Consider the following 20868-nt stretch of genomic DNA (forward strand, 5'->3'; position numbering starts at 1 on the left):
TCAATTCCTTTTTGACATGGTTATTCAGAAGTATGGTAATTCCCACATATTTATGAATTTTCCAGTTTCTTCCTGTTTCTGATTTCTAGTGGCATACTGTTGTGGTTATAAAAGATACTTGACATGATTTCAATCTTCTTAAATTTGCTAAGAATTGCTTTGTGGCCTAACATATAATGTATCCTGGAGAATGTTACACATGTGCTTGAAAAGAATATATACACAGTTGCAGTCAAATGGAATGTTCTGTAAATGTCTATTAAGTTCATCTGATGTAGTGTAAGCCTAATGATTCCTTATTGATTTTATTTGTATGACCTATCCATTGTTGAAAGTGGGAAGCTGAAGGCCCCTACAAATATCATATTGATGTTTCTTCTCCTTTCATTCTGTTACTATTTGCTTTATATATTTAGGTGTTCCAGTGTTGTGTGCATATATATTTACTACTGCTACATGCTCTAAATGAATTGTCCCCTTTTTCCATTATTTAATGACTTTATTTGGCTCTTCTAAGTCTTTTTTATCTGATATATCTATAACCACCCTGCTCTCTTTTGGTTACCATTTGTATGGAATTTCTTTTTCCAACCTTCACTTCCAGGCTTTGTGTGTCTTAAAACTAAGACAAATCTCATAGGCAGCATATTATTGGATCTTGTATCTTGTTTTAAACCATTCAGCCACTCCATGCTTTTGATTGGAGAATTTAGCCCATTTATTGGCTTATTTTTTTAAGTAGGCTCCACACCCAATGTGGAGCCCAGTGCAAGGCTTGAACTCACAACCCTGAGATCAAGACCTGAGCTGATATCAATATGATAATCCTACCTCAAGGAGAATGGATGCACATATCTCCTGGTGGGTCCCTAAAAGGTAGGATCACTCCTGTACCACGAATGAGAGGTAATAGAGTGGTTATAGTGCTGATTCAGGATTGTTGTTGGACTGAGATTGGTGGGCCAACCTCTTGGAGCCATGGATGTAACTTTTGGTAGCTCAGTGAGCAGGCAGGATGGCTCCAAGCCTGTGGCTGGATCCCAAAGCTCCCTCAAAGTCATCTTTTCCATCTTGTCCATGGGTGATTACCAAATTATTTTTGAGAGGAATGTAAGCAGGGGATCTTTTTTACTGTTATCTTGTTTCCAACACTTCCATCATCTGAAACAGTTATTAAAACTATTCTATATACTCTAAAATAGAGACATGGAAAATAAAATAAAGGCCCTAATCAAACTTTACATATAAAATTGATATTGTAAGAGATGAAAATATACACTGGAAAGGATTAATACTAGCTTAGGCATTCAAGATATAAAGGTAGATACTATTAAAAATTGGGGTGCCTGGGTGGCTCAGTCATTAAGCGTCTGCCTTTGGCTCAGGTCATGATCCCAGGGTCCTGGGATCGAGCCCCATATCGGGCTCTCTGCTCGGCCGGGAGCCTGCTTCTCCCTCTCCCACTCCCCCTGCTTGTGTTCCCTCTCTAGCTGTCTCTCTCTCTCTCTAATAAATAAAATAAAAAATCTTTAAAAAAAAAAAAGGTAGATACTATTAAAAATAAAACACATAAGGAAAAGAAAATTAGGAAAAAAATTGAACAAAGCAATAAGCAGCTCTGGAACAACTTCAGACACCTTAATTTACATGTAATCAAAGTTCACAAAGGAGAGGAAAAAAAGGAAAGGAAAACTTTGGAGGTCTGAGTTAGTAATAAATTGGATTTCATCAAAATTAAAAAGACTCTCCTCTTCGAAGAATCTATTAAAAGAATTAAAACACAAGCTGAGAGAAAATATTTGTAATTAACATATCTGAGAAAAAGCTTGCATCCAGAAAATATAAAAAAGCTCAAAACTCAATAATAAGAAAACAAAAATCCAATTTAAGAATTGGGCAAAAGACTTAAACAGACACTTCAAATTATGCTCCATTTGGCAAGCAAGCATAGGAAATATGTCCAACATAACTAATGCTGAGGGCAATGCAAATTAACACCACAATAAGATACCATTATATACTTCTAATAACTAACATTAAGAAGACCGTTAATAACAAGTACTGGCTAATATGTGGAGGAACTGGAACTAATATATTCTGCTGATGGGCATAAAAAATGGCTCACTATGAAAAACAGTTTTAAGAGTTTATTAAAATGTTAAAGATACTTCTAGCATGTGATCCAGCCGTTCCACTCCTGGGTATTTACCAAGATAAATAAAATCAGATGTTTATATAAATATTTACATGCAAATATTCACAGCAGATTTACTTATAACACCCCAAACTACAAGCAACCCAAATATTGATCAAGAATTCAATAAACTGTGTTGCATCGATATAATAGAATACTATTTGGCAATAGATACAAATGAATTACAGATACATTACATAGCATAAAAGAATCTTCTGAATGTAATAAGTCAGAAAAAAATACATACTATGCAATTTACATAAACGTTTGGAAAATATAAATTAATGTATACTGAGAGAAACCAATTCAGTGGTTGTCAAGGGATGGGAGCGAAGGCCATGGAGGTATTACAAAGCAACATGAGGAAGCTCTTAGGGGTGAAATATATTTATCTATAAATTATCTTGATTGTGGTGATGGTTTCAAAACTTTCAATATGTATAGTTTATTATACCATTATATATGGTATAAAGTCTTGTACATAAATGACCAGCTGAGCCTTTACTGAACAGGCCACACATAAGAGCAGCACTTATTTCAACTGACATTAACAAGTCAAACAGTTCCTATACCTCTATGTGTAATCTAGTTCTATCCTATGTATTTCACATTAAATGAATGATCCTGAATGGAAAACACATAAACTAAACAGTGAAATGAGAAAAGAAATTTAAAAATAATTAAGGGTAGGTTAAGAGATCTCTTAGACAACATTAAGCAAACAAACATTCACATTACAGGGGTCCTGAAGAGGAAGAAAAAGAAAAAAAGTGTAGAAAACATTTTGAAAAAATAGTAACTAAAACACTTACTAATTTAGGGAAGGAAATAGACATCCAAGTCCAAAAAAGCAGAATTCCAAATGAGATGATCTCAAGGAGGTCCACACCACCTCACATAACCATTAAAATGTCAGAGGTTATCATACTTAAAGGGTCTATCCAACGTGAAGATCTAACAATTGTAAATATCTATGTACCCAACATGGGAGCAGCCAATTATAGAAACCAAATAACACCCAAAATAAAGAAACATACTGATAATAATATATTAATAGTAGGAGACCTTAACACTCCACTCACAGCAATGGACAGATAATCTAAGTAGAAGATCAACAAAGAAATAAGAACTTTGAAGGACACATTGGACCAGATGGCTTTGTAGATATATACAGAACATTCCATCCTAAAACAACAGAATACTCATTCTTCTCCAGTGCACATGGGAACTTTCTCCAGAATACACCACATACTGGGTCACAAATCAGGTCTCAACCGATACCAAAAGACTGAGATTATTCCCTGCATATTTTCAGACCACAACGCTTTGAAACTGGAACTCAACAAGAAGAAGAAATTAGGAAGGAATTCAAAAACTTGAAAGTTAGAGAGCATCCTGCTAAAGAATGACTGGGTCAGCCAGGAAATAAGAATGAAAACACACTGATCCAAAACCTATGGGATACTGCAAAGGTGGTCCTAGGAGGGAAATACATAGCCATCCAGCCTCTCTCAAAAAAATTTTAAAAATCCCAAAAGCACAAGCTAACTTTAAATCTAAAGGACCTGGAGAAAGAACAGCAAATACAGCCTAAACCAAGCAGGAGAAGAGAAATAATAAAGATTAGAGCAGAAATCAATGAAATAGAAACCAGAAAAACAGTGGAACAGATCAATGAAACTAGAAGCTGGTTTTTTGAAAAAAGTAACATCGATAAAGCGCTGGCCAGACTCATCCAAAAGAAAAGGGAAAGGACCCAAATCAATAAAATCATGAATGCAAGGGAAGAGATCACGACTAACACCAAGGAAATAGAAACAATTAGGAATTATTACCAGCAACTACATGCCAACAAATTAAGCAATCTGGAAGAAATGGATGCATTCCTGGAAACTTATAAACTACCAAGACTGAGACAGGAAGAAATAAATAATCTGAACAGACGAATAACCAGTAAGGAAATTGAAAAAGTAATCAAAAATCACCCAAAAAAACAAGAGTCCAGGGCCAGATGGCTTCCCAGAGGAATTCTACCAAACTTTTAAAGAAGAAATAATACCTATTCTACTGAAGCTGTTTCAAAAAACAGAAATAGAAGGAAAACTTCCAAACTCGTTCTGAGGCCAGCATTACCCTGATCCCAAAACCAGATGAAGACCTGATCAAAAAGGAGAATTACAGACCAATATCCCTGTTAAACATAGATACCAAAATACTCAACAAGATCCTATCCAATAGGATCCAAAAGTACATTAAAAGGATTATTCACCACAACCAGGTGGAATTTACTCCTGGGATGCAAGGGTGGTTCAACGTTCGGAAATCAATCATCATGATAGAGTGCATTAATAAAAGAAGAAACAAGAACCATATGATCCTTGCCTTCAGCTCAGGTCATGATCCCAGGGTCCTGGGATTGAGCCCCGCATCAGGCTCCCTGCTCAGCGGGAAGCCTGCTTCTCCCTCTCCCACCCCCCCCCCTTGTGTTCCCTCTCTCGCTGTGTCTCTCTCTGTCAAATAAATAAATAAATAAATCTTAAAAAAAAAAAAAGAACCATATGATCCTCCCAAAAGATGAAGAAAAAGCATTTGACAAAATACAGCATCCTTTCCTGATTACAACTCTTCAAAGGATAGGGATAGAGGGAATATACCTCAATATCATAAAAGCCACCTATGAAAAACCCACAGCAAATATCATTCTCAATGGGGAAAAACTGAGAACTTTTCCCTTAAGGTTAGGAACATGACAGGGATGTCCACTCTCACCATTATTGTTCAACATAGTACTAGAAGTCCTAGCCTCAGCAATCAGACAACAAAAAGAAATAAAAGGCATTCAAATTGGCAAAGAAGTAGTCAAACTCTCTCTCTTCGCAGATGACATGATACTTCATATGGAAAACCCAGAAGATTCCATCCCAAAATTACTAGAACTCATACAGCAATTCAGCAATGTGGCAGTATACAAAATCAATGCACAGAAATGAGTTGCATTTCTATACACTAACAATGTAACTGAAGAAAGAGAAATTAAGGAATCAATTCCATTTATAATTGCACCAGAAATCATAGAACACCTCGGAATAAACCTAACCAAAGAGGTAAAGGATCTAAACTCTAGAAACGATAGAACACTTATGAAAGTAACTGAGGAAGACACAAAGAGATTGAAAAACATTCCATACTCATGGATTGGAAGAATAAACATTGTAAAAATGTCTATGCTGCCCAGAGCAATCTATACTTCCAATGCAATCCCTATCAAAATACCATTGACATTGTTCACAGAGCTGGAACAAACAATCCTAAAATTTGTATGGAACCAGAAAAGATCCCGAATCATGAGGGGAATGTTGAAAAAGAAAACCAAAGTTGGGGGTATTACGATGCCTGACTTCAAGCTGTATTACAAAGCTGTGATCATCAAGACAGCATAGTATGGGCACAAAAACAGACTCGTAGATCAGTGGAACAGAGTAGAGACCCCAGAAATGGACCCTCAACTCTATGGTCAACTAATCTTTGACAAATCAGGAAAGAATATCCAACGGAAAAAAATACAGTATCTTCAATAAATGGTGCTGTGAAAATTGGACAGCCACATGCAGAAGAATGAAACTCGACCATTCATTCTCTTATACCATACATAAAGACAAACTCAAAATGGATGAAAGACCTAAATGTGAGACAGGAATCCATCAAAATCCTAGAGGAGAACACAGGCAGTAACCTCTTTGACATTGGCCACAGCAATTTCTTTCAAGACACATCTCTAAAGGCAAGGGAAACAAAAGCAGAAATGAACTTTTGGGACTTCATCAAGATAAAAAGCTTTTGCACAGCAAAGGAAACAGTCAACAAAACTAAGAGGCACCCCACGGAATTGGAGAAGATATTTGTAAATGACATTACAGATAAAGGGCTAGTATCCAAGATCTATAAAGAACTTATCAAACTCAACACCCAAAAAACCAAATAATCCAGTCAAGAAATGGGCAGAAGACACATGAAAAAATGTTCATCATCATTAGCCATCAGGGAAATACAAATCAAAACCACAATGACATAACACCTTTCACCAGTTAGAATGGCTAAAATTAACAAGACAGGAAACAACAAATGTTGGCGAGGATATGGAGAAAGAGGAACCCTCTTACACTGTTGGTGGGAATGCAAGCTGGTACAGCCACTCTGGAAAACAGTATGGAGGTTCCTCAAGATGTTAAAAATAGAACTACTTCTACAACCCAGCAATTGCACTTCTAGGTATTTATCCCAAAGATACAGATGTAGTGAAAAGAAGGGGCACATACATCCCAATGTTCATAGCAGCAATGTCCACAATATCCAAACTGTGGAAGGAGCCAAGATGCCCTTCAACAGATGAATGGATAAAGAAAATGTGGTTCATATATACAATGGAATATTACTCAGCCATCAGAAAGGATGGATACCTACCATTTGAACTGACATGGATGGAACTGGAGGGTATTATGCTAAGTGAAATAAGTCAAGCAGAGAAAGACAATTACCATATGGTTTCACTCATATGTGGGACATAAGGAATAGTGTGAAATACCACGGGGGAAGGGAGGGAAAACTGAATGGGAAGAAATCAGAGAGGGAGACAAACCATGAGAGTCTCTGGACTCTGGGAACCAAACTGCAGATTACAGAAGGGAGGTGGTGGGGTATGGGGTAACCGGGTGATGGGTATTAAAAGGAGGGCATGTGTGGTGATGAGAACTAGGTGTTATATGCAACTAATGAATCGCTGAACACTACATCAAAAACTAATGATGTACTATATGTTGGATAACTGAACATAATAAAAAGAAAACAAATACGTTGGATAAAACATGAAAATCACAGAAAAATACAAATAAGCAAAATAAAATAAATAAAATAAAATGTGAGAGGTTAAAGATAAGAGAATCCTCTGTTGACCTAGGGAAGTAAATAGAGTAGAATGATCCCAGGCTCACCTCATCCCATGGACACACGTAGATAACACTTTTATCAGAGAAAATAAATGAGAAAATGACCCCAAAACCCACAGAACAGACGCTCTACAGCTAAATGTAGAGAAAGAGGCCACATCAAAGAAGGTAGAAAGTGTGGAAATGCAGCAATGAACCAAACTGACCAGTGGAATTGGCTGCGAAATGAGAAGCACCAGGACGTAGAAGGGGAGAAAAGCAGACCCCACATCAGGCACCCCAGGCACCGGGGGACCCATCTGAAAAGACAAATCCCCCTAACATTTGGCTTTGAAACCCAGAGGGGCCTAATTTTGTGAGTTCTTACAGTAAGTGGGGTTTAATAGCAGGAATTTTAAAAATCAGCAAATTTAGCTCTAGGAGAGCCAAAGTGCAAGAGAAAGCTGAGTCCCTGCCATTAAAGAGACAGCACAACAAACAGTCCCACTGAGATACAGGATAGAAGTAGCAGTTTGAAAAGCACCTGGGGTATATGGGAGGGAGATTTATTTACTACTCTCAGAGGATGTGCTGGAAGGGCAGGGATCTTTCAAATACTACTCCAAGAACAAAAGAGCTGATGGATACCACTTCCTTCCCCCAGTCCCGATACATAGACCCCTGCAGGAACCAGTGCAGTGCAAACACTCTCCACCTCACTTCTTGACAGCATACCCAACCTCCATGATTTTCTGCAGACTCGTGCCCCCATCCTGGCCTGGCCTCTGCATGAGTTTTCCACTGGGCTAAAGGTCCGCTCCAGCAGCTGACCTGCATGGACCTTGCTGGCACCGTGCATCCCTGAACCCCGCACCATAAACCAGCAATAGAAGAAAGGTTAAAGGGGACTCCTTGACTGAAAGGAAAGACCATAAGCAGGAGTAAGAAAATTAGGAAGCAAAAAAGTAGCAAAATTAAACAAATCTATAAAAAAATGAGTCAAGGGAGTCATAAAATTAAAAGGAAAGGGGCGCCTGGGTGGCTCAGTCAGTTAAATGTCCACTCCTGATTTCATCTCAAGTCATGATCTCAGGGTTGTGAGATTGAGCCCCACATCAGGCTCTGCACTCAGCAAGGAGCCTGTTTGAGATGCTCTCTCTTCCTTTCCCTCTGCCCCTCCCCCTTCTTCCTCTCTCAAGAAATAATAAAAAAATTTAAAAAATAAATAAAAGGATGTAAAGTATGACAACATATACCTAAAATGTGGTGGAGAAAGGAGTAAAAATTTAGTGCTTTTAGAATGGGCCAAATTTAAGTGACCATCAACTTAATGATTCATTCAACTCTGTATGAATAATATGCTATATATAAATGTAATGATGACCACAAATCTAACACTGGTAATAGATATACAAACAATAAAGAGAAAGAAATCCAAATATATTACTAAAGAAAGCTAGCAAACCCTGAGAGAAAAGAGCAAGAGAAGAAAGGAACAGAGAACACAAAACAACCATAAAACAAGCAAAAAAAAAATGAAAATAAATACATACCTATAATTACTTCGATGTAAATGCACTAAATGTTCCAAACAAAAGACATAGGGTGATGGAATAGTTAAAAAAAAAAAAAAAAGCAAAGCCAATCTATATTCTGCCTACAAGAGACTCATTTCAGACCTAACAAAACATCCTGACTGAAAGTGAAGAGATAGAAGAGTATTTATTATGCAATGGAATTGAAAGAAAGCTGGGGAAACAATACTTGTATCAGACAAAACAGACTTTAAAACAAAGACTGTAACAGGAGACAAAGAAGGACACTATATCAAAATAAAGGGGACAAACCAACAAAAAGATAGAACAATTGTAAATATTTATGCATCCAACATGGGAGAACCCAAATACATAAAGCATAATAACAAACATAAAGAAAGTAATCAATAGTAATACAGTAATAGTCAGGGACTTTGACAACCAACTTACATCAATGGACAGATAATCCAAATCAAAAATCAACAAGGAAACACTGGCTTTAAATGACACATGGACAAGGCAGATCTAATAAATATATTCAGAACATATAAAGAGTGGAATATACATTCTTTTGAAGTGCACATGGAATATTCTCCAGAACAGATCAAATATTAGGCCACAAAACAAGTATAAAAAATTTCAAAAAGACTAAAGTCATACCATGCATCTTTTCTGACCACAATGCTATGAAACTAGAAATCAACAGCAAGAAAAAATCTGGAGAATACACTCACAGATGTAAGTTAAATAACACCTTATTAAACAAAGGGTCAACCAAGAAATCAAAGAAAAAAATTTTAAAAAATACGTGGAGACAAAGTGAAAATACAATGGTCCAAAAATCTTTCAGATGCAGCAAAAGCAGTTCTAACAGGGAAGTTTATAGCAATATAGGCCTACCTTAAGAAGCAAGAAAAATCTCAAATAAACAACCTAACCTTACACCTAAAGGAGTTGGAAAAAGAAGAAAAAAAACCCAAAACCAGTAGAATGAAGTAAACAGTAAAGATTAGAGCAGAAGTAAATGAAATAAAACAATAAAAATTAAACAGATCACTGAAATCAGAAGCTGGTTCTTTGAAAAGATCAACAAAATTCACCAACATTTAGCCAGACACAAAAAAAAAAAAAAAAAATGGGGGGGACTCAAGATATGAAAGAGGAGAAACAACTGACATCACAGAAATACAAAGAATTATAAAAAGAATATTATAAAAATTATATGCCAACAAAATAGACACAATAGAAAACATGCATAAATTTCTAGAAAACACATAATCTTCCAAAACTGATTTAGGAAGAAATAGTAAATTTGAACAGACCAAGTACCAGCAATGCAATTGAATCAATAATCAAAAAACTCCCAAAAAACAAGTCTAGGACCATATAGCTTCACAGGTGAATTCTACCAAACAGTCAAATAACAGTTAATACCTATACTTCTCAAACTATTTCAAAAAATAAAAGAGGAAGGCATGCTTCCAAATTCAGTCTATGAAGCCAAACCAGATAAAGAGACAACAAAAAAGAGAACAGGCTGCTATCTCTGATGAACACACATGAAAATATCCTAAGCTACGTTGGCAAACCAAATCCAACAGTACATTAAACAAATCATTTTCCACAATTAAGTGGAATTTATTCCTGGGATGTGAGTGTTGTTCCATATTTGCACATCAATCAATGTGAATCATCACATCAAAAAGAGAAAGAATAAAAATCATGATCATTTCAATAGATGCAGAAAAAGCACTTCACAAATTACAACATGTTCATGACAGAAACCCTCAACAAAGTGGGTTCAGAGGGAACATACCTCAACATAATTAAGGACATATATAAAAAACCCACAGCTAACATCATCCTCAATGGGGAAAAACTGAGAGTTTTTCCTCTAGGATCAAGAACAAGAAAATGTCCACTCTCAGTTGTTTTTGTTTAAATATTTATTTATTTATTTATTTTAGAGAGAAAGAGTGAGCATGTGGTGGGGGGGAGAAGTGCAGAGGGAGAGGGATAGAGAATCCCAAGCAGACTCCCAGCTGAGCACGGAGCCTGACACAGGGCTTGATCCCACTACCCTGAGATCATGACCTGAGCTAAAATCAACAGTCAGATGCTTAACCAACTGAGCCATCCAGGCACCCCTGTCTACTCTCAGTTTTATTCAACACAGTACTGGGAGTCTTAGCTACAGTAATCAGGCAAGAAAAATAAATGATAGGAATCCATATTGGTAAATAAGAAGTAAAAGTTTCCCTATTTGCAGATGATATGAAAATCCTACTAGAAGCAATAAATGAATTCAGTAAAGTTGCAGAAAACAAAATCAATACCTAGAAGTTGGTAGTGTTTCTATACACTGTAAATGAAGTAGCAGAAAGAGAAATTTAGGAAACAACACTATTTAAAATTGCACCAAAAGGAATAAATACGTAAGAAGTGAAAAGTCTGTACTCTGAAAACTATAAAACACTGATAAAAGGAACTGAGCATGACACCAAAAAAACAGAAAGATATTTCATGCTCATGGACTGCAGAAATATTATTAAAATATCCATGTTACTCAAAGCAATCTATAGATTTAATGCAATCCCTAGCAAAATGCAATGGCATTTTTCACAGAACTAGAACAAGTAATACTGAAATTTGTATGGAACCATGAAAGACTCTGAATAGCCAAAGCAATCTTGAGAAAGAAAAGCAAAGCTAGAGTTATCACAGTTCCAGATGTCAAGATACACTATAAAGCTGAAGTAATCAAAACAGTATGGTACTGGCACAAAGAAGAGACACATAGATCAACAGAATAAAAGAGAGAATTCAGAAATAAATACATGATTATATGGTCAATTAATCTATGAATAAGGAGGCAAGAATACACAACAGAGAAAAGATTGTCACTTCAATAAATGGTGCTGGGAAAATTGGACAGTTACACAAAAAAGAATGAAACTAGACCACTTTTTAACACCACACACAAACTCAAAATGGATTAAAGACTTAAATGTGAGACATGAAACCATAAAAATCCTAGAACAGAGTATAGGCAGTAACTTCCCAGACCTCAGCCACAGCACTATTTTTTCTAGATATGTCTCCTGAAGCAAGGAAACAAAATGAAAAATAAACTATTGGGACTACATCAAAATAAAAAGCTTTTGCACAGCAAAGGCCACCAACAAAACAAAAAGACAACCTACTGAATGGGAGAAGATATTTACAAATGATATATGCAACTGGGGGTTAATATCCAAAATATATAAGGAACTTACACAACTCAACATCAAAAAAAAAAAAAAAAAATCCAATTAAAAAATGGGTAGATGACATTTACAGATATTTCTCCAAAGACATAGAGATGGCCAACAGACACATGAAAAGATGCTCAACATCACTAATTATCAGGTAGCTACAAATTAGAACCACCATGAGGTATCACTATATACCTGTCAAAATGGCTAAAACCAAAAACACAAGAAATAAAGAAGTTTAGCAAGGATGTGGAGAAAAAGGAACCCTCTTACACTGTTGGTGGGAATGCAGATTGGAACAGCTACTGTGGAAAACGGTATGGAGTTGCTCAAAAAATTAAAAGTAGAACTATCATGTGACACAATAATTCCAGTATTATTTACCCAAAAAACACAAAGACTCTAATTTGAAAAGATAAATGCACCCATGTGTTTACTATAGCATTATTTACAATAGTCAAGATATGGAAGTAAACTAAGTGTCCATCAACAGACAAATGGATAAAAAAGAAGTGGTATGTATACACACACACACAGACACACACACACACAGGAGTATTATAGAGGCATAAAAAGGATGAGATGTGCCATTTGAGACAACATGGATTAACCTAGAAGGTATTATGCTAAGTGAAATACATCAGATAAATACCATATAATTCCACTAACTGGAAGTTTTAAAAATGAATAAACAAACAAAAAGCAAAATGAGATCTATAAATACAGACCACTAACTGGTGGTTGCCATAGGGGAGAAGGGTGGAGTGTTGGGCAAATTGGTTGAAGGTGAGTGGGAGATACAGACTTCTAGTTATTGAATGGCTAAGTCATAGGAATGAACGCACAGCATGCGGAATGTTGAATCACTATGTTGTACACCTGAAACTAATGTAACATTGTGTGTCAACTATACATACATACATACATAACTCCTAAAAAATCCCTGAATTTTTCTTTTAAATAAACATTTAATGAGCATGTTACCTGCTGGATTGATACTAGGTAATTTCACCAACAATATCACAGTTAAATAAAATCTTGGTTATTGCTACTCTTGCAACAACTATGTATACTCATTATTCAATGAAGAAAAATATCTGGTTGCTTAAATTGGACCCAATTTTTACTATCTTGAATAATTAATCTACACAGCATGCACAATCTGATTTCACCTGTTCATGCCTGAATGTCATTGAAAAAAAAATAAATAAAAAGCCTAGAAGAACCACTGGATGAAATCAAACAGAGCACTCCAGGTATAACCCAAAATGGGTTTCAAACCCCAATTTCTCTCTTTCAGTTTCATAACTAAAGGATTCCTTGGTTAGTTCCGTGTTCATCTGAATGTGAAGCAGCTCTCTCGCCAAGGTGATTTTCTCCTGGCAACCAATTCTTAAGTAAATATCATAAGGAGAGTTTATCCACTGAATACCAGTTTGACCCAAATTACAATTCACCTGATTAAATATTAAGAATTAATTTGAAGGGGATGAGCTATTATTAAATATAAGTCAAAGAACCTTCCTTCAATTCATTTCTAATGATTACACCCACCTCACCCTTACAGCTGAGCAGCAAGATAACTCTCTACATATAGAAGAGTAGTTCTCATGATTTCAGCTTATGTCTATCTAGACAAAGCATCAATTTCAGTGTGTTCTCTAGTGAGTCATATATGATGTACATCTATGATGGCTCTAACAGGTGGCTTGGAGCTAAGTTCCTGGCTACAAAATGGTTAACTCAAGATATTAGACAGAGACAGTACTTTAAAATTAGGGTAACAGAGGGGCGCCTGGGTGGCTCAGTTGTTGGGCGTCTGCCTTCGGCTTGGGTCGTGATCCCAGGGTGCTGGGATCGGGCCCCACGTCGGGCTCCCTCCTCGGCAGGGGGCCTGCTTCTCCCTCTCCCACTCCCCCTACTTGTGTTCCCTCTCTTGCTGTGTCTCTGTCAAATGAATAAATAAAATCTTTCAAAAAAATAAAATAAAATAAAATAAAATTAGGGTAACAGAGAAATTCAGTCCATGTAAAAAAGCAAAAAAAAAAAAAAAACAGTTTAGCCAGGAGAGGTAAGAAGTTTCTCCCCATATACTGTATGTAGATCTATTTGAGCAAAGGGGAAAAGAACAAATATTCAACCCTCCTACATGTGACAGGCTGTAGGATATATTAGAAAGGGAATGAATAAGAATTAATTGGAAAATGCAGCTTCCAGTCCAAGTCCCCATTCTGCTGCTCACCATCTCTTTGACCAGATATAAATAACCACCTCTCTGAGTTTTTTTTTTTCCTTCCTCTCTGTAAAACTGACAAAAAGGATCCTGACTTACCTACTTCAGGGAATTGCTGAGGGAATCAAAGAGATAATAGATGGAAAATTCCTTCACAGTAGTATTTCACAGACTCACAGTAAAGAATATTCCACCAGGAGTAAGGAGACCTAGCTAGCCTAACCTCTGGCTTGGCCCCAGGGAAGCTGTGTGATTCTCCAACAAAGCATGGACTCTTCTCGAATTTTTGTTGCTTACCTATACAATGTGAAAAAGTCAAACGAAATATTCAAAATAACAGATCTTAGAATCTGAACGTTTGGCAGAATACCAGAAATTGTACAGAACTCTTTTTCCCTCCAGGTTTTTTATTTCAGTAGAAAAATGACTTAAAGTCAGAGGGACCTGCAGCTGTTGCCAATACCATGTGTCCACCTTTAAAATTTTAATCACACATTATTGGGGGTTGTCGAGGAGGAAAGTAACTTAACAAGATTTGGTACACCCTTAACTGAATGATAAATGTATTTCAAACTAACTTTGATCAAATTCTACTTGCTTTTAATTCAAGGCTATAGCAATCTTTCATACTCCTTAGACAGTCTGATGCATTTTAAATACACATTATGAAATTCATTACCCATACCTGAAAAGGCTGCCTGCTGGAAACATTGAGGTGTTTCCTTATCCATCTGTTGCCTTGATTCCCAAATATCTGCCACAACAGCTGTCCTCTTGTGTTACTCCATATTCTCTGGTAGACGGCCAGCCTATAAATGTGCTTTCCAAACATGTGGTAATATACACGGAAGGTACAGCCCTCTGCATTGGTGGCGTTGAGGATAGGGCTGAGTAAAGTAGCTCTGTTTTGGAAAACCTGTGGCTCCGAAGATTCTATGTAGAGATAATGTCCTTTAGCTGTGCCCAAAGTATTATCCTTCATTGGCCCTGTATTAAGTGTTGAAGTTGGACCCTGCTTCCTGGTCCAATCAAAGTCATCTTCTGTATCTTGTTCCCAGTTACAAATTCCATTTTCAAAGTTACATTGGAGTTCAGGTACTGAAATTGGCATTAAATAATAGCAAAAAAATAATTAAGGGCAAAAATAACTACAGTTAAGAACACTCACTGATATTTTGCTCCTGCCAAGGGTAACCATTTTAATTGTTTTTATTTTTTTATTTTATTTTATTTTTTTATTTTTTTATTTTTTTTTTTTTACCATTTTAATTGTTTTTAAAAGGCAACATTAAAGTTTCTAAAAGGTGAATAAATCCTAGATTGACATCAGGTAATATTTTATAGGCTGAAGGCAGAGTTACTTTAGCCATTATTCTCCAAATGCCCTTTATGACCATCCCTTCACCATTTCTAGCACTATGACCCTATGCAAATGATCATGACATCATGGCTGACTCAATGCTACGAACTTCTGGCTCAGTCGATTTCAACCTTAGTAGAACGTTTCAATCACCAGTGAACGTGAAAAATCAAAACAAAACAAAAAATGCCGAGTCCCAGAATTTATCTCCAGGGACGTGGATTTTTTTTTTTTAAGATTTAATTATTTGAGAGAGTGCAGGATGGGTGGCAGAGGGAGAGAGAGAATCTCCAGCAGACTCCCCGCTGAGCACGAAACCCAACACAGGGCTCGATCTCACAACCCTGAGATCATGACCTGAGTCTAAATCAAGAGTCGGACTCTTAACCCACTGAGCTACCCGGACGCCCCCAGAGATGTTGATGTAACTGGTGCAAATAGTGCAGCTGAACATCAGGATACCTCATCATCTCCCTTGGTGATTCTAACATGCAGAACTGAGAACAGTCGTATTTTAATAGGGCTCAATCTTCCAGAATCACCTGAGGTGTGTAGAATTGCTTACTCCTTGTGTGAAGCCCCGTACAAGGACTAGCTTGTTAGATATGGGGTGAAGCCCAGGAATCCATATTTTTAACAAGCACCTGACAGGATTCTGATGCCAGTGTTTTCCACACCTCATGCTGAAAAACTTCTCCCTCTGGTTCCATCTTGACCCAGTTCCAAATGTCCCTCAGCACCAGTGCCAGAATGACCACTCTTCCACCTTCCACAGCAATTTATCTTTTTCCTCCTCTATTCAAAATCCTATAATATACACTCATTTAATCTGAACTTAAATCTAAACTCTTCTTTCAAGCTTCACCTTTCCCAAATTAACTTCCTGTTCATCCCTAACTATCCTTCCCCTTCGTATCTTCCCGACGTGCCTGAAACACCTCACCCCTCTCTCCTTCTCTATTTATGCTTCCTGCTGTGCTTTGTCTCCTGGAGGTAGTCTTTTCTTCTCACTACATTGCAGCTCCTTTGAGCTGGAGCTTTTAAAGTTTAAACTCCTCTCAGTCCCTAGAAGAATTCAAAGCACTTAGGAAGAATTGACTTGTCCCTTGTCAACTAGACAAACTACCATAATTTCTAGCATAATATAGGAATGTACTCATTCTGGGGGATGTGAGCATTTTGTTGACACCAAGGATTTGTGTAGAATAAATGCCATAGAATGTACATTTAGCATGATTTTGGCAGAAGGAACAGGATTTAGAATTAACAAGGACTTCTACATTTTAGCTTCATTTACATAAGTTAATATTTTTAAAAAATAAATGTCAGCTGTCCTTTAACTATTCATCTAAGTAAATGCACTTGGTGCCAAAGGGGAATAAATATTCTGAAACAATAAACATAAGCATATGTGGATAAATGCAGCCAGGCAAGAACAGATCATCTGTCTTTGAAAACCACAGAACAGGAGCTTAGACCTAATGAAGGGAACCCAGTGAGTAAATGTCAAATGGGAGATGAGCTTTCATTTGATATTTCCTCACTTGTGACTAATCAAGCCCAGTTATGACATGAACTGGGGACCTGCAGCGCACTCCCGATGTGTCAGTCTTTGGCTGTGGAGCAGAAGGAGAATGTCAAGCTGCTAAGGTTTTTGACGTAAAACTGGCACTCAAGCCAATGGACTTTGATATTGCCTGTTTTCATATTGACTGTACGTTCAATCTTTATTTCAAAAGGGAATGCATACACCTGAACCTTTAAATACAAAACCATTTCTCTAAACATAGGGAACTTTAGGAAATACAGCAGCGATTTCTGGATGTCTAATGCATTCTGTGTAATCCAGTAATATGTCTATATGGACAGCCGTGAGAGAAATGGACTGTCTAATGCCACACTATTCGCTTTCATTAATATTTAGTCACAAGAAGCATTCTAGTATTATACTTGTACCTGCCATAATTCCATTCTAAGTTAATACTGAGTGGTTTGAAAGATAATTTGCTTGTTTTTAGCAACACAGCAATGTTTTTTTTTTGAGGAGTAGGATTTGGAGAGCTTCAAAAAGATGAGAAAGCTTTCTAAATCTGCAAAAATAAATTACCTTGAGGATAAGTAACACTTTTTGTGTTAGCCATTGTCTAAGTTATCAACTTCATTTATATCCACTCAAGGTATTAGTTGTATAATGAGATGCATGGTAATTCTGACTTCAACCACCTGACTCTATCAAAGACCACATATATATGCAGCACTCTCTACAATAATTTACATGGAAATTTCCTATGATGTACCAAGCATTTTATGGCTTCACTTTAGTTTATAATTAGCCTCTCAATGTAATAGGCATATAGCTTGAATTTTAAGAATTGTTGCTATTTCTGGACAAGGGAAGATACAAACTCTTTTTCTGACTGATTTTTGTAATTAAAAAAAAACAGCTATGAGCTTCTGATTCATTTTCAGGAGCAAGTGCAGTGGGCACTATCTGGAGCTAGGTTCATAAAACTGTAAAACATATATAATCATCAGATACCATAAGTTTTCTGGTCATTTAAACCAGAAACTCAAGACTTATCTTTGACAGCCCACTCTCTGCTTCCAAAACATCATCAAATGTCCCTCCTAAATATTTTCCCAAACCTCAGTCCCTCCATCTCCATCACTCTGGCTGTGTTACAGGCTGCCCACCCCTCCTCAGTGGACTACCGCAATGGCCTGCTGATGGGTCTCCTGAATCCACTCTCCTCCAATCCACTCATCACATTGTATCCACAGTGACATGTTTTAATATGCCAATTTTATTAAATTACCTTTCTTATTAAAAACCTACAAATGAAGAGAAACCTCCTTAATGTGGACAATAAAGATCTGCAAATCCGGCCTCCCCCACACTTCTGTCCTTATGCTGCACCCTCTCTCCCTTTCACCTCCTCGCTCCAGCCACATCTGCCATGCAGTCACTTATCAGGGCTTTTGCATAGATGCTTTGACTTCTCATTTTTCAGATCTCAGCTAAGTCATCACCTCTAGGAAGTTCAATACCATTATTATAAAAAGTCACAGATCCCTCTCTGGATCTCCCATCAAAGCTGCCACTTTGTATTTATTTTTTAAATCTTTGAATAACCATCGATCTCCACGATTAAACCATAAGCTCCCTGAGATCTGAGACTCGGCAGTTGTGTTCAGCATTTTATCTCTAGTATCTAGTTCGCAAGTCTCCACAACAAATATTGGTAGCCCGACTAATTCATCACTCATCAAAGTCATCAACTTTGGAAAAATGCTTCATGTCTTTGCCTCGATTGGCTAGAACTAATCAAGATCCCCACTGTCAAAATAAGAAGGACCAAAAAAAGAAAAATAATAAAGTACTTACCACAGTCATCCTCATCAGTGTGATCACCACAATCATCTACCAGATCACATAACAGAAGCTTTTCTACGCAAGCCTTGCTGTGTCGACACCAGAAAAAATCTGGCTCTTCACAGCTCTCCGCAGGAAGGGGAAGAGTACAATTTTCAAATCTGATGTCATCGATAGCTGAGACTCCATCATAAATGCCAAGACTGACTTTATCTAGTGACAAATGGAAGGGCTGAGTAAGGCGTCCAAGCTGAATAGTCACCTGTGACCACTGGTTGCCCTGGTTATATAATACTCTCCAGAGTACTGTAGAGTCATTGGAATTTTCCATGTGTAGCTGTAGCTCAGCTGCTCCCACTGACAGGCCATAGTTATAAAACCTGAAAAAAGAGCAAACACAAGAAATGTAAATGATTTATGGCATAGATGAAACATTTAACTTAACATTAACTCCCACTCGATCAACAGTCAATTAACAATTAGCTATCATAATGGACGCCTTTATTTCTTGCAGTAATTGTGGCTGCTCATAGGTGAGAGCTTATCTGCTGAGGTGCATACTGTGGCTTGCAGGACCCTGGGAGCCTTTCCCAAGGAGTTCAATCCAGAACAAGGGAAGCAGAGTTAATTAAATTATAATCCATTGTTGGAGGGAAAGAGTCCTTTCATCTAAAGAAAGAACACAACAAATACTGATAATGTGCTCCTAAGTAAAATGCTAACTGTATAAATCTAGAGCAATACCTATTTTTAAAGCCAAACCAGGGGCAAATCATAAAGTCTGGTAAGTGCAGGAGTATGCCTGCAACCACTGGGTTGCAAGGGTAGCTGACCAAGGTCATTAGTATTTACCAGAAGGAAAGCGTGCATCCAGATCCTGCCTGGCTAAAGGTTGGGCTCTGGAGTTTGGCAACTTGTGACAAGCTTCTGCTTCTCTTCAGAATGAACATAAAATGCCCTATTGGGACACAAATACAAATCGTATGTTAGCCGACTGAGTTGACACACCTGCCCCTCAGCCCTATACTAACTGCTGCGTCTGACTAAAATTAAGATTATACAATTAAAAATCAATAAAAGTGATTGTTAGTCAAATTTGTTCTTGTGAAAACTAAATTCATATCCACCTCTAGGTGAAAATGATGCAAAAAGTTAATAATTTCAGTGAATTCAGCCAAACCTATCTATACTCCCTCTCCACCACCCATAAAGGAGTCATTTCATACTGACAAACATCAGCACAATTGACAATATTCATCTGTCACACTATTTGTTGCGCTAACATAGAACTTTAAATGCTTCTTTCTCTTAACAGACCTGACCAAGGGTGAATGGAAGGAGTAACAGAGAGCCTCTCCTTGTTTCTTACCTTCAGCTGTGTTGTGAGTATGATCCCAAGGTGGAGCCTGTTGCTCAAATTCAGCCGAAAGGTTACTTCTAGAGTTCCATACCCAGTCAAAATTGTCACCACTGATTGCTTCAAACCAACCACAGCTATTTGCTTCAAAGTCGCATTTGGAACCTGAGAAATCAAAATGTGACTCCTAAGGTGGCTCTCCAAAGTATTCTCATACTTTAGGAAGGGTAGAACTCAACTGAAATCACCTTGTTATACTTCTCTAAGTACATTAAAGGACACCTTGGAGGAAAAAAAGGATCCTACCTGATCTAAAAACAAAACAAAACAAAACAGAGTTGTGCTTTTCATACTGGAAATTGATAAAGCAGAATTATCAATTTAAGAAATTAAATTTTTACCAAATATTTTTTCAAAGAAATAGCATTATTAGCCATTTTGGTTATAGAACTGCTAAGGTCTAATTTATTCTGATACTCGCCACTATGACATCATCTGGAAGACTTAATTATTCCTGCAGTTTATTTTACACTAAAACATGAAAAGTAGTTATTTCTTTTTTTTTTTTTTAAGATTTTATTTATTTATTTGACAGAGAGATAGAGAGAGAGAACAAGTACGCAGAGAGGCAGGCAGAGGG

General features: G+C 37.1%; 1 protein-coding gene across 1 annotated transcript in view; it reads right to left on the reverse strand.

Annotated features, from left to right (window-relative positions):
* The window catches only part of MALRD1 (MAM and LDL receptor class A domain containing 1), a 794826-nt gene that overhangs the window by 605001 nt on the left and 168957 nt on the right, over positions 1–20868 (reverse strand). Inside the window, exons 16-19 of the mRNA XM_044915239.1 lie at positions 20241–20393; positions 19724–19829; positions 18884–19251; positions 14824–15236 (exon numbers count right to left, since the gene is read on the reverse strand). Of these exons, the coding sequence (XP_044771174.1) occupies positions 14824–15236; positions 18884–19251; positions 19724–19829; positions 20241–20393 (1040 nt within the window). The remainder of the gene's footprint in view (positions 1–14823; positions 15237–18883; positions 19252–19723; positions 19830–20240; positions 20394–20868) is intronic.

This window comes from Neomonachus schauinslandi, chromosome 5 (genome assembly GCF_002201575.2).
Source record: "Neomonachus schauinslandi chromosome 5, ASM220157v2, whole genome shotgun sequence".
In the NCBI taxonomy this organism is placed as follows: domain Eukaryota; kingdom Metazoa; phylum Chordata; class Mammalia; order Carnivora; family Phocidae; genus Neomonachus; species Neomonachus schauinslandi.